At 38.8% G+C, this 13,670-nt stretch overlaps 1 protein-coding gene across 2 annotated transcripts in view; it reads right to left on the reverse strand.

The window, feature by feature from the left end:
- LOC119775807 (tyrosine-protein kinase CSK-like) overlaps positions 1-13,670 on the reverse strand; it is a 50,364-nt gene that overhangs the window by 20,072 nt on the left and 16,622 nt on the right. For both annotated transcript variants that reach the window (XM_038273893.1, XM_038273892.1), the window contains exons 2-4: positions 10,269-10,367; positions 10,068-10,181; positions 9,864-9,976 (exon numbers count right to left, since the gene is read on the reverse strand). In XM_038273893.1, coding sequence (XP_038129821.1) covers positions 9,864-9,976; positions 10,068-10,181; positions 10,269-10,283 — 242 coding nt within the window. In that variant the 5' untranslated portion in view covers positions 10,284-10,367. The remainder of the gene's footprint in view (positions 1-9,863; positions 9,977-10,067; positions 10,182-10,268; positions 10,368-13,670) is intronic.

Genomic DNA, 13,670 nt, shown 5'->3' on the forward strand with positions numbered 1-13,670 from the left:
AATCAATCTGACTGGATGATCTGGTGAACTGGAAAGTGGCTTGAGATGACATGATGTGAATTGGAGCTATGGAAATAAACTGAATTGAAGTTTAAAAAGGTCTTAAATACAGCTGATGAGCAGAAGTCAGAACATTGAAAGAAAGGATCCATCTATTATGATTGCTCACCACAGAATCCTGCCCCTGCAATCTGTTTTTTTTTTTTTTTAGTTTTTACGGCACAAGAGGCTCGTTTTATGGACAGTAGGCCGACGGGAACAAGGGTATGAGAGACGGGGAGAGACTACAGGCCTGATTCGAACCCGGGTTACCCGCGTCGAGGGCTAAGGCCTCCATACATGGCTGCAGGCTAACCACGCCGCCGCCTGCAATCTTGTGGTAATCTGAAAAGGCTTCCTGCTGACTAGGACTTGTTATCTGGGAAAGTCTGCACCCAGGAAATGAAAACTACTGAAATTTTAATGTTTCATTTAAGTGTTAAACTTTGCTAAGTGCTGCACATCCATGAAGTAACACCTCTGAAACCGCTGCCCCATTTCCAAAATTTTTGAAAAAAAAAAAAATGTATAATGACTTTTATTGGACTGATTTTGTAAACAGCAATGCTTACATCTACATAGGGCTGCACAGAATCAGGATTTCATTAAAAATCGTCATTATTGTTTATATGCAGAACTATTTATTAGAACCATTTGTTTGTCAAAGTCGTGGTACAGGAAGAACTGTATAACAATAAACGTTCTTTAATAACTCTAAAGTAGGGATGAGAATAGAGAATATTTATATTGCGTTTCTGTGAAAAAAAAAAAAAATCGAAATTGATTAGCTGGTGCCGTAATGCTGCTCCCTGTGCTAATCATGCTTATTGCTATTACAACATGTGCTAATGATGCAAAATGCAGATTTTATACTCTGTAGGCAGTTTAAAATTAGATTCCTGTTTCTTTTCTGCAGAGCTGTGTAAAACTGGCAACAACATAAATGTATGATTAACAACTTTCAAACCAATGGATGCTACAAAATCATACATTTTTTTCGCTAAATATTAGGTTAAAAAAGCTGTTAATTATACTTCTTAATCTTGTCAAATATTTTAGGACACGGTTCAAATATCCAGGACAGGAGCTGTAATCTGTTTTGCAAAGGAAATATTCAAATTGTAAATCTCCTTCTACTTTATCTACATACAATGGAAATTATTGATGTTCTTATAAATTAATAAAAAAAATGATTATGAAAATGTTTTTATTGAGATAAAATCCCAGCAGGTTCAGTAGTACTCTGTTAGAAAGATAAGAGTTTTTTTTGTCAAGTTAATAAACCATGAGGATCTCCTTCATCCCATGCAAAGCCTAACTCCATCCGCCGCAGCGAGAGGAACGGCGCCATCACAGAGGAAAATAACCGTGCACATATGCCTCAGGCTAAAGTGGAGCTGCAAATTAGCCTGATACATTTTTTAGCTGTTGGAGGAAAAGTTGGAGAGCATGCATTCTGCAGGGAGAAATTCACATATGCATTTTAAATGGCAGCCTTATTAGCAATGCTAACCACCTTGCAGCATGCATCATTAATGTACGACGGAGTATTAGGGCCACACATGAAGAGAAAAAATATTTTTGCCATGACGAGATTAAACTCGACATGTCGACTTTAAACTCAACATTTTGAGAATAAAGTTGAAATGTCATGTTGAGTTTAATCTCGACGTGTCGACTTTAAACTCGCCATTTCGAGAATAAAGTTGATATATCGTGGCGACTTTAATCTCGACATTCCAAAGTTTGGAGAAAAGAGCAACCGCGCTCCACAGCTACAGTCTGCGTTTTAAGAGTGAAGGTAGTCTTTGACGTGCTGCAACTGTATAGGATTCTGTGCATGTATCCTGTGCAGCGGTTGGCTCTCTTGAACTAATTTAAACTTTATTGTCGACACGTCGAGATTAAACTCAACATGACATTTCAACTTTATTCTCGAAATGGCGAGTTTAAAGTCGACAGGGCGAGTTTAAAGTCGACACGTCGAGATTAAACTCAACATGACATTTCAACTTTATTCTCGACATGTCGACTTTAAAGTCAACATGTCGAGTTTAATCTCGTCATGGCAAAAATATTTTCTCTTCATGTGTGGCCCTAATAGTCCGTCGTATTAATGAATGGAAAATACATATTTTTTAGAAAGAACAATTGGTATGGAGTAGTCTCAGAGAAATGTTCACCCTCTCTTCCTGCATTACCTGTGGGATCTGTCAATGACCTTAAATGAACCTTTGATGCAAATAGTTAAAATACTGTTTTCAGCCTTCAGATGTATAGATTATAATAATTTGCATAGTCCCTGTGACCAGCTACATTACAGAGGTAGTTACATATTCAAATGCGGCTTTCTGAAGGTGCAGTAACCACATTTGCATGTGGCTCCATGGAAAATTTAAATATCACACAGAGGAGCTTGTTGGAAAGCTTGGGACAAAAGCTTTTCGTCACAGAAATAGAATCCTCTTCCGCCTCAGTTGTAAAAAAAAAAAAACATTGAAACACTTTTACCGAAACTATTTGTACGAGAAGACAATGAGTACCGTAATATGGAACACTTTTTTTCATAAATAGACAAATCAATCAAGCAACACCAAGGAAAGTCTGTTTGAGAGAGTCTGTTCTATAAAAAAGGCGGTAGTAACTTTCATGACTTACTATGAGACCCGTAGCATCAAATTATATATTTATATCATTTCTATATGCGTGTTGGTGGAAGCATGAAAATGTTCTAGACAATTCTATGATCAGGAGCACTAAAAATAAAGCTATCACTTTATGCAAAGATGCATACACATTGAAACGCATCACGTGGGCGAAGCAGGCTAAGATTTTTGAGATTACTTTGGTTTAAAATAGAAAAGGAGACAACAGGAAACTGTGTCAATTTCATGCAAAGCTGAGGCAGACAACTGCACTGCAATTACAACACAGCCCGACCTAACTGTGGCCTTCTTGCACAATACAGTAGCAATGCCTTTACAAAAAACTCCACTGTTTTCTTCAATAATGAAGTCATCGGAAGAGAGCTATTTTGGCCATTACAGTAAACCAGACTATAAAATGCTGTGGTGGTAAGGGTTGCAAGAACAGATACCTTAACCTGATCCTGTTTGTTGTAACATCTAATGTTTAGATGAGATATTTCTAAAAGTAGAATGGGAGGCAGATCTTTTAGTTATCAGGCTCCTCTCCTGTGGAACCAACTACCAGTTTTAGTCCGTGAGGCAGACACCCTGTCTACTTTTAAGGCTAGGCTTAAAACTTTCCTTTTTGATAAAGCTTCTAGTTAGAGTGGCTCAGGTTATCCTGAGCTATCTCTATAGTTATGCTGCTATAGGCTTAGACTGCTGGAGGACATAGGGACCCCTTTTTCATCATTCTGCTTCATTCTATCTCTATTCTCCCACTCTGCAGAATCTATTAGTTCAATCTCTAACGTCCTGCTCTCTCTGCTTTTTCTCATAGTAGCTTCATCTGGTCTGTTCCTGTTTGGCTGTGACTCCATCCTGGAGAGAAATATCAGCTGTGCTGCTGCCATCAACACCTTTGTTTCTAGATGTTGGAGCTTAGCCTGTTTTCCAGTGTAGTCCTGTTTCTCTGACTGTGACTACCTGGATGTGCTCTCTTCATCCTCTGACATGGGAGCTGGCTCGGAGCTCGTCTGCCTGGCTGTGTGTTTCCTGGACGGGGCCGCCTGTGGAGCTGGTTGACAGTTGCCTTTTGTATCTATGCTTCTTTTTTTATGTCTGCTTCTGTCTCCTTGACAGTTCAAAGGGAGTTTTTCCTCTCCACTGTCGCTACAAGCATGCTTAGGCCCCGTCCACACTAAGTCAAAACGAACACGAAACGCTAATATTTTCCAGAACGTTTGTCGTAAAGACGGAGACGTAAAATAAATGTGAGCGTCCACACGAATGCATGAAAACGCTATAAAATGTATGCCAGGCCTATAAGTGGCGCTGTCGTGCCAAAGCAAAAATAGGCGACGAAATGTTGGGCATACGCACTAATATTTACACATGGTTGCCCTGCGGGTCCATTTTCGTGGTTCAGTCAAATTCAGGTGCTGAACTATGTGTTCGATATTGCTCTGTTCTTCCTGGAGATATTCCAGAAGAAGAAGATTCTGTTGTAAGCCCGACAGCAGGGTGAGTAGCATGAGCAGCAACCATTCAACACAGGACGGCGCCATTGTTGTTGTGATGCTGTGTCGCGCATGCGTGCTTAGAGGCGATGCTATGACGCATGCGTGTAAGAAAAAAAATGCGGTTAGAGCTTAAAGATGGAAACGCGAAAACGGCGTTTCAGAATCTTCCCACTCTGAAGGCTTAATAAAAAAAAGATCGTTTACAGACCCCCGAAACGCCGGCTTCGTATGGATGAGAGGCTGGTTTGGTGAAAAATTTGTGCGTTTAGGCCAGGGTTCGGCTTCGTGTGGACGGGGCCTTAGTGTGACGGATTGCTGAAGAGTCAAATAGTCGATGCAATCAGCTGGTTTTTCTTAGACAGAAAACTTTGAACTAATCTGACTGGATGTGAATTGGCTCTATAGAAATAAACTGAATTGAATTAATATCAGAATATCAGAGAGACAACAAAACAAAAATTCTTCAAAACATAATCCCTAAAACAAATCACATTTGTTCTATTATTAAAACCAGCAATTACAGGTGCTGGTCATAAAATTAGAATATCATGAAAAAGTAGATTGATTTCAGTAATTCCATTTAAAAAGTGAAACTTGTATATTATATTCATACATTACATACAAACTCATATATTTCAGATGTTTATTTTGTTTAATTTTGATGATTACAAATGACAACAAATGAAAATCTCAAATTCATCATATCAGAAAATTAGAATATTACTGAAGACCAATAAAAACAAAGGATTTATAGAAATGTTGGCCAACTGAAAAGTATGAACATGAAAAGTATGAGCATGTACAGCACTCAGTATTTAGTTGGGCCTCCTTTGGCCTGTATTACTGCAGCAATGCGGCGTGGCATGGAGTCGATCAGTCTGTGGCACTGCTCAGGTGTTATGATAGCCCAGGTTGCTCTAATAGTGGCTTTTAGCTCTTCTGAATTGTTGGGTCTGGTGTATTGCATCTTCTTCTTCACAATACCCCATAGATTTTCTATGGGGTTAAGGTCAGGAGAGTTTGCTGGCCAATTAAGAACAGGGATACCATGGTCCTTCAACCAGGTACTGGTAGCTTTGGCACTGTGTGCAGGTGCCAAGTCCTGTTGGAAAATGAAATCTGCATCTCCAAAAAGTTGGTCAGCTGCAGGAAGCATGAAGTGCTCTAAAACTTCCTGGTATGTGGCTGCGTTGACCCTGGACCTCAGAAAACACAATGGACCAACACCAGCAGATGACATGGCACCCCAAACCATCACTGACTGTGGAAACTTTACACTGGACTTCAAGCAACGTGGATGAAGTGCCTCTCTTCTTTTCCTCCAGACTCTGGGACCTTGATTTCCAAAGGAAATGCAAAATTTACTTTCATCAGAGAACATGACTTTGGACCACTCACCAGCAGTCCAGTCCTGTTTCTCTTTAGCCCAGGCAAGACGCTTCTGACGCTGTCTGTGGTTCAAGAGTGGCTTGACACAAGGAATGCGACAGCAGAAACCCATGTCTTTCATACGTCTGTGTGTGGTGGTTCTTGAAGCACTCACTCCAGCTGCAGTCCACTCTTTGTGAATCTCCCCCACATTTTTGAAGGGGTTTTGTTTCACAATCCTCTCCAGGGTGCGGTTATCTCTCTTGCTTGTACACTTTTTTCGACCACATCTTTTCCTTCCCTTCGCCTCTCTATTAATGTGCTTGGACACTGAGCTCTGTGAACAGCCAGCCTCTTTAGCGATGACCTTTTGTGTCTTGCCCTCCTTGTGCAAGGTGTCGATGGTCGTCTTTTGGACAACTGTCAAGTCAGCAGTCTTCCCCATGATTGTGTAGCCTATAGAACTAGACTGAAAGACCATTTAAAGGCTTTTGCAGGTGGTTTGAGTTAATTAGCTGATTAGAGTGTGGCACCAGGGGCCATCAATTTTGAACCTTTTCACAATATTCTAATTTTCTGATATGATGAATTTGAGATTTTCATTTGTTGTCATTTGTAATCATCAAAATTAAACAAAATAAACATCTGAAATATATGAGTTTGTATGTAATGTATGAATATAATATACAAGTTTCCCTTTTTAAATGGAATTACTGAAATCAATCTACTTTTTCATGATATTCTAATTTTATGACCAGCACCTGTATGTTACTCACTATAAAAAATGTAATATCAGTAAGTCCATTTCCAAACTAAGTGTGTAGAAATATAGAATATATGTAGCAGAATAAAAGAGTTTTCTTTGATTTGAGCAGCTAAGGAGGACAATTTACCAACGGTATAGAGTTAAAATGATCTAGAATTAAACAGTGTCCCTTTTTGTTCTGGAATCTAATAGTAAACCTCTTTGCACAAGCAACTGTAAAGACAAAACCACACCAAGACTTAATGCTACATCAGAGAACCAAAAATATGTCTGATCAGTTTAATATCATGTCTCTTTTGTTGTAGCTTTCGTGTTTTTGGGGAGCTGCCGTAAAGCGCTGCTCTGGGTCACATCACCCATTCATTGATGGATCTGACCCTCTCACCGTATATAGGCAAGTTTGTGGGAAGAGCAGCCAGCAGAGGACTGATACGGGCCAAGTGATGTAATCGGATCTAAAAAATCCTTTCCTACACTGGAAAAACGATCTAGAAATAAGTAGAATTTTCTTAAATTAAGTTTATTTACCCTTAATTTGAGTAAGTAAATGAGGTAGTTTGCCAATGGAATCAGTATTTTTACTCTTAAAATAAGATATTTTGATAATATTCACTTGAAATAAGACAATGCAGTTGTGTGTTCCTATTTTAAGAGTTGTCTTAACTGGAAAAAATCAAAATCTAAAGTAATTTTTTTCTCAAAATAAGTGCATTTGTTCTTGGTTTGAGGGCGATTTTGCCAATGGAACAAGACAATTTACACCTTAAATAAGAAAACACAATTACATCGTCTTATTTTAAGTGCATATTATCTAATTAACTTATTTTAAGAGTATAAAATACTCATTCCATTGGCAAACTATCTCATTTACCTGCTCAAATTAAGGATAAATACACTTAATTTAAGAAATTTTTGCTTATTTCTGGAATGTTTTTCCAGTGTTGTTCCATTGGCAAAATGTCACTTTTAACTCCTCAATCCAAGAACAAATGCATTTATTTTAAGAAAAAAATGACTTATCTAGATCTGGATTTTTTCCAGTGTATACCTCCAAGTGTGGTGAAACCTGGACTGAAAGTTGCTTTCAAGAAAAATGCAACTATATTATCATATTTCAAGTGCAGAAAATTCATCCATCTTGGGCGTACAGGTGGGGCAGTGGTTAGTGCTCATGACCCATATACGGAAGCCTGAGTCCTAGATGTGGCCGACCCGGTTCGAATCCGGCCTGTAGTCCTTTGCTGCGTCTCTCTCTCTCATACCCCCCTTTCCTGTCAGAAAAACAAACCACTAGTGCCATAAACACAAAAAAAACAAACACGCAACTATCTTATTTTAAGTGCAAAACTACCCATCCCACTCATCTACCTGCTCATATTAAGGGCAGATAGACTAATAATAAGAATTTTTACTTCTGCTTTTTCAGTGGTGAAACCATGTTACATAAAAAAACCTTTTAAGTCACATCCTCCAAATCTGGATGGTAGAGTAGTGATTGCTATTGCATCCACTAAATGCCCCACCATCTATTGCTGTAACTAAAATAGGTCCTCTTCTAACCGAAAAAAATGAACTTTTTCATAAATGATGCATGTAGTGGTTGTGCGGCTGCCCCCTCACAACCAGAAAGGGATATATTGAGCACTTCTGCTGCAAACTTTATTTTTAATTGGAAATGTGGGCAACCTGAGATTAAACACAAGTAAAGAGAACGCACTACTTCTATTCCAGGGGCGGATCAAGGATTTTTCAGAAGGGGTGCGCAGCTATAGGGTAATGCTTAGACTCAAGGCTGGTTTATGCTCAGGAACCAGGTCGTCTGCCTCCCCATCCCCCTTCCGCAGACACTCTGCTGACCGCCATTGTTGAGATCGACTCGTGAAGATGGATCAGCTAGAAGAGCGAGCTGTGCAAGATTTCTGGGACCCTTTTTCCACCTAGATCCCCACTCTTTTTCGCCCTCATGTCCCTCCGTTTTCGCTCTAACTTACCCCTTGCATTTTTCCACTTCCTCACCGCGTCTGCCGCATCTAGACGCACAGCTAGTTCCTGATTGTCTCTCTTGTGTTGTGGCGTATAACATCATAGTGCAGACCATGCTTCAAAATTGTAACCTGACTCCGCCAGATGGATTTTCTCCACATATATTAAATAAATAAAAAAGACGCTGGTTATGTGGAGAAAACTGAGGTTTTCACAGCCACTGCTTGCAAAAAGCAGGTCATTCTTGTAGTCTGAAGCTGCAGACTTTGTAATCACTAATTTCCTCTTAGAGGCACACATGTTATAGAGTGTTATCCAACTCTGGCAGTCCAAAGGTACTAAAAACACACCTTGACAACCTTCACCTGCATTTTGCATTGCATTGACTCCTTTTTTTTCCTCTTACATGATTTTGTCAGACATTGTAATGATATGACACAACAAAAAATTTAAATGTGTAAAAATGATTACATTAAGATGCCCTTTAAAGTCATAGGGAAATCATATTTAAACATGTATATAAATGTTTTCTTTATCAGACTATGATGTCCCAAAATGTAGAAAATTTCTATAAAAAAAAAAAAATCCTGTCTTTAAAACCTGTGTTGTTTTTGTTCATTATCTTCTGCAGACCAGTTAGTTCTACGTCAGCCTGAATACCTAAATTCGACCAATCATATATCAACGGTCATCTGTCAGATTGTTTTGGTCATAGCATCTTGATTCATACATCGCGGCTAATATACGCAACGGTTGAAATAAGAAATCAGAATCCTTTCCTTTCCCATTGAGTTGCGTCCCAGTGTTCACGGGGATGGACGTCTGTGTCTTCGGCAGGCGTAGAGCTAACAGAACTGGCAGCGTTGCGAGGCAAGGGCTCAAACATGTACGGCTGGAAGCCTTCTACACCAAACCAAGCTTCTGCCGCCCTGGCGTCCTCTTCCACAACATCTTCATCCCCGCTTTCCTCCTCTAAATAAAAAATGGATGACGGGGGAGACTCATCCACGACCTCCGACACTAAACTCTCCTCCTCTTGCATGTTTCCTCTGTCCATAGCGTTCCTTGACAGCGTCATTTCTAAGTCACCAATTTAGTGCTACTTGGTCCCAATGGAATTTCCCATTGGGAACCTACTAGCACTAAGTTGCTAACTGGTTAGCAAGATGCTTCCGACAAACCGGCCACAACCAAACTTGCCTGCGAACCTTCCGCCACAACAATCCCGCCTCCTTGATAATCGACCAATCACATTGACTTAATTCAGTCATGTAAAGTCGGGCACCACTCAATTCAATTCAGTTTATTTCTATAGCGCCAAATTCACAACACATGTCATCCCAAGGCACTTTACAGTTCAACCAGATCATCCAGTCAAATTGATACAAAGTTTTCTATCTAAGGAAAACCAGCTGATTGCATGGACTCATTGACTCAAATACAATCCCTCACACTAAGGATGCTTGTGTGAGGGATTGTCGGGAGAATTCAGAACTGCAACGGTTGGAAAAGCCGCTTCCCTTCGACTTTAAGATGCTAAATGATGCGTTTACTTACGGCATTAAACTCAGCTTGCCTCCAGATTTCACACCTTCTCTTTTCTGCACGTAGTTAGCTGGGATTGTTCCCTCTTGACCAGCAGCGTTTTTAGCATGGTACCAGTTGGGATCCTGAAAACACAAAACATCAGCATTGGAGAACATCATTCATGCGATGAATGTTTTGCTGTGACAGTTAACCTCCACAGGATCATAGCTTTACTTTTGTGACAATGATGATAGTCAAAACGTCTCCTTTGTTAAAGGGCAGATCCTGCTCCGACGTGCCTTTGAAGTTGTACCTTGCCACACACTCTGTGCCCTGTGGCCACGGACTCTGCAACATTAGGGGTGGACAGTCTGTTAGAAATACCAGCTGATTTTTGACAAAGACCAGTGCTTGGTGTCAAGGGGCCGTCCTTACCTGGACCTCTGTCATGGTGAGGCGCTTGGATCCTCTCACAGGTGACGCGTTCTCGCTGCTACCATCAGAGCTGGCAAACACTCGCACACATGAAAGTAGCTGCCAAGAAAAACAGAAAAGGGAACAACATCGGCTCTAATTATTCAATCTACAGACCAAAAGGCAAATTCCAGAAAGATATTAAATTTGTGGCTTTTTTTTTTTTGTCAGTGCAAATGAGTGTGGTAATTCAAAGCCCCCTCAAGTTATCATTTGAATGTGCTGTAAATAGAGGCCAGACAATGGTGATAAAAATAACCCGCTCATATGAAAAGCAGAACTAATAGGCCTTTTTTTCACATCACACTTTCACAACTAGTACCCAAGTTTCCATGACGTAGGACGTGTAAATATAGAGCAGCTTCCATGATCCCAGAGAGACTAGAAACATCCACAATTTGATTCTAATGATTTAAAAAAGGAAGAAAACTTAATTTTTGCTCAGGAATGTAAACTAATGGGTAGTTGAAACAAGAGTCGATGGACTTGTCTGAAGCAAAGCCTCAATCATAAATACTAGAGGTGTCATAGCTATGTGGAATACATCCCTCGCCTCACACTGTCTCAGCGCCACGCTTCCTCTTTACTTCTTTCAGTTCCCACAAGGAGGTGGAGGAGATCAATAGCTGGAGCAAAGGGAAAATGAAGGCCCTGTTAAACCATCACTTTACATGAGGTCACATCCTTCGGCGTGTCCCTTTCTGTGAGGTCAACTTCCTGCATGATATCCCAGAGTTTAGAATACCCTAATATTGGGGCTGGCTGCTTAGTAACCAGTAAGAAACATCACAAAGTTCCCCTCCTTATCATGCTCTTCCTTCTTATGAAACATAAACCTCCTACTGGGAGAATGCACAGTAAAGCAAAAGTTTTTCTTGTAAATGTGTCAATGAAACAACAGCCTTGTGCTCATACAAAAAGTAACCCTCATGAGTCCCAGAGAGGGCCGTCTCTCACCACAGTTTCCTTGTGGTGGATGTTGACCTCTGATGCAAAACTGCAGCTGTCTTTTGGAGGATCTGGATGCATTTCCTGCTGTGTACCCTGCTTATTCTGCCTCTTCTATTAGAAACTCTGTCAACAAGCTGCTTTGAATGCAGAAGCATTCATTTCATCTGAAACAGTTGGATAATGCATACTGCTTTCCCATGCCAAGGCAAAGCGCTACGGTGACTTAGTTTAAACACTTATTTTCTCCCCTTTTTAAACCTCTTTCCTGTTATTGCTCATCTGCCTTGTGTCTTTATGACATATGAGCATAAGGCTTTACTTTCATAAAAACCAATGATAGTTTAGTAGCAGGCTATTCTGTAACATATTTAAAAACCCTAAGGCACTGAAACTTTGAGACACTATTTTCACCACTTATATACATCATATACATAGACTTCTGTTAAAGCCTATAGACAATTAAGAGATAAGATCTATAACTTTTTGTTGTGTTCCACTGCTTAAGCTCTGTCTGCGTTGATGATTCATTCACCTTAGCATGGCAAAGGCGTTAAGTTGCTGACAGTACGATGGAGTATTAGGGCCAGGCTGGAGAATTTCTTTGTTTTCAGTTTCAGAATAAAGTTGTAATATTAGGAGAATAAAGTGATAAAATTACGCGAATAAAGTTGCAATGAGAATAAAGTCTTAAAAGTGAGAGAAAAGGTCGCAACATTACGAAAATAAAGTCGCAACTAGAATAAAGTCATGAAAGTACGTCAAAAAGTCTCAACGGGAACAAAGTCATAAAGTTACAAGAGTAAATCTGCAAAATTAGGAGAATAAAGTCACGAAAGTACGATAAAAAGTCACAACATTAAAAGAATAAAGTCGCAACGAGAACAAAGTCATAAAATTACGAGAGTATATTCATAAAATTAGGAGAATAAAGTCATAAAAGTAGAATAAAATGTCACAACATTACAAGAACAAAGTCGCAACGAGAACAAAGTCATAAAGTTACGAGAGTAAAGTTGCAACATTACAATTGCAATGAGAATAAAGTCATAAAAAGGGGGAGAAAAGGTCGCAACATTACAAAAATAAAGTCGCAACTAGAATAAAGTCATGAAAGTACAATAAAAAGTCGCAACATTAAAAGAATAAAGTCGCAACGAGAACAAAGTCATAAAGTTACGAGAGTAAATTCGTAAAATTAGGAGAATAAAGTTGCAACGAGAATAAAGTCATAAAAGTACAATAAAAAGTCACATTACAAGAATAAAGTCGCAACGAGAACAAAGTCATAAAATTACAAGAGTAAATTCGCAAAATTAGGAGAATAAAGTCATAAAAGTACAATAAAAAGTCACAACATTACAAGAACAAAGTCGCAACGAGAACAAAGTCATAAAGTTAAGAGTAAAGTTGCAACATTACAATAGCAATGAGAACAGTCATAAAAGTGAGAAAAAAGGTCGCAACATTACGAAAATAAAATCGCAAGTAGAATAAAGTCACGAAAGTACGATTACAAGTCACAACATTAAAAGAATAAAGTCGCAACGAGAATAAAGTCATAAAATTACGAGAGTAAATTCGTAAAATTAGGAGAATAAAGTCATAAAAGTACAATAAAAAGTCACAACATTACAAGAATAAAGTTGCAACGAGAACAAAGTCATAAAATTACAAGAGTAAATTCGCAAAATTAGGAGAATAAAGTCATAAAAGTACAATAAAAAGTCACAACATTACAAGAATAAAGTCGCAACGAGAACAAAGTCATAAAATTACAAGAGTAAATTCGCAAAATTAGGAGAATAAAGTCATAAAAGTAAAATAAAAAGTCACAACATTACAAGAATAAAGTCGCAACGAGAACAAAGTCATAAAGTTACGAGAGTAAAGTTGCAACATTACAATTGCAATGAGAATAAAGTCATAAAAGTGAGAAAAAAGGTTGCAACATTACGAAAATAAAGTCGCAACTAGAATAAAGTCACGAAAGTACGATATAAAGTCACAACATTAAAAGATTAAAGTCGCAACGAGAACAAAGTCATAAAGTTACGAGAGTAAAGTTGCAACATTACAATTGCAATGAGAATAAAGTCATAAAAGTGAGAAAAAAGGTCGCAACATTACGAAAATAAAGTCGCAACTAGAATAAAGTCACGAAAGTACGATATAAAGTCACAACATTAAAAGATTAAAGTCGCAACGAGAACAAAGTCATAAAGTTACGAGAGTAAAGTTGCAACATTACAATTGCAATGAGAATAAAGTCATAAAAGTGAGAAAAAAGGTCGCAACATTACGAAAATAAAGTCGCAACTAGAATAAAGTCACGAAAGTACGATATAAAGTCACAACATTAAAAGATTAAAGTCGCAACGAGAACAAAGTCATAAAGTTACGAGAGTAAAGTTG

Source organism: Cyprinodon tularosa, unplaced genomic scaffold, assembly GCF_016077235.1.
Source record: "Cyprinodon tularosa strain WSP-4 unplaced genomic scaffold, ASM1607723v1 ctg898, whole genome shotgun sequence".
NCBI lineage: Eukaryota > Metazoa > Chordata > Actinopteri > Cyprinodontiformes > Cyprinodontidae > Cyprinodon > Cyprinodon tularosa.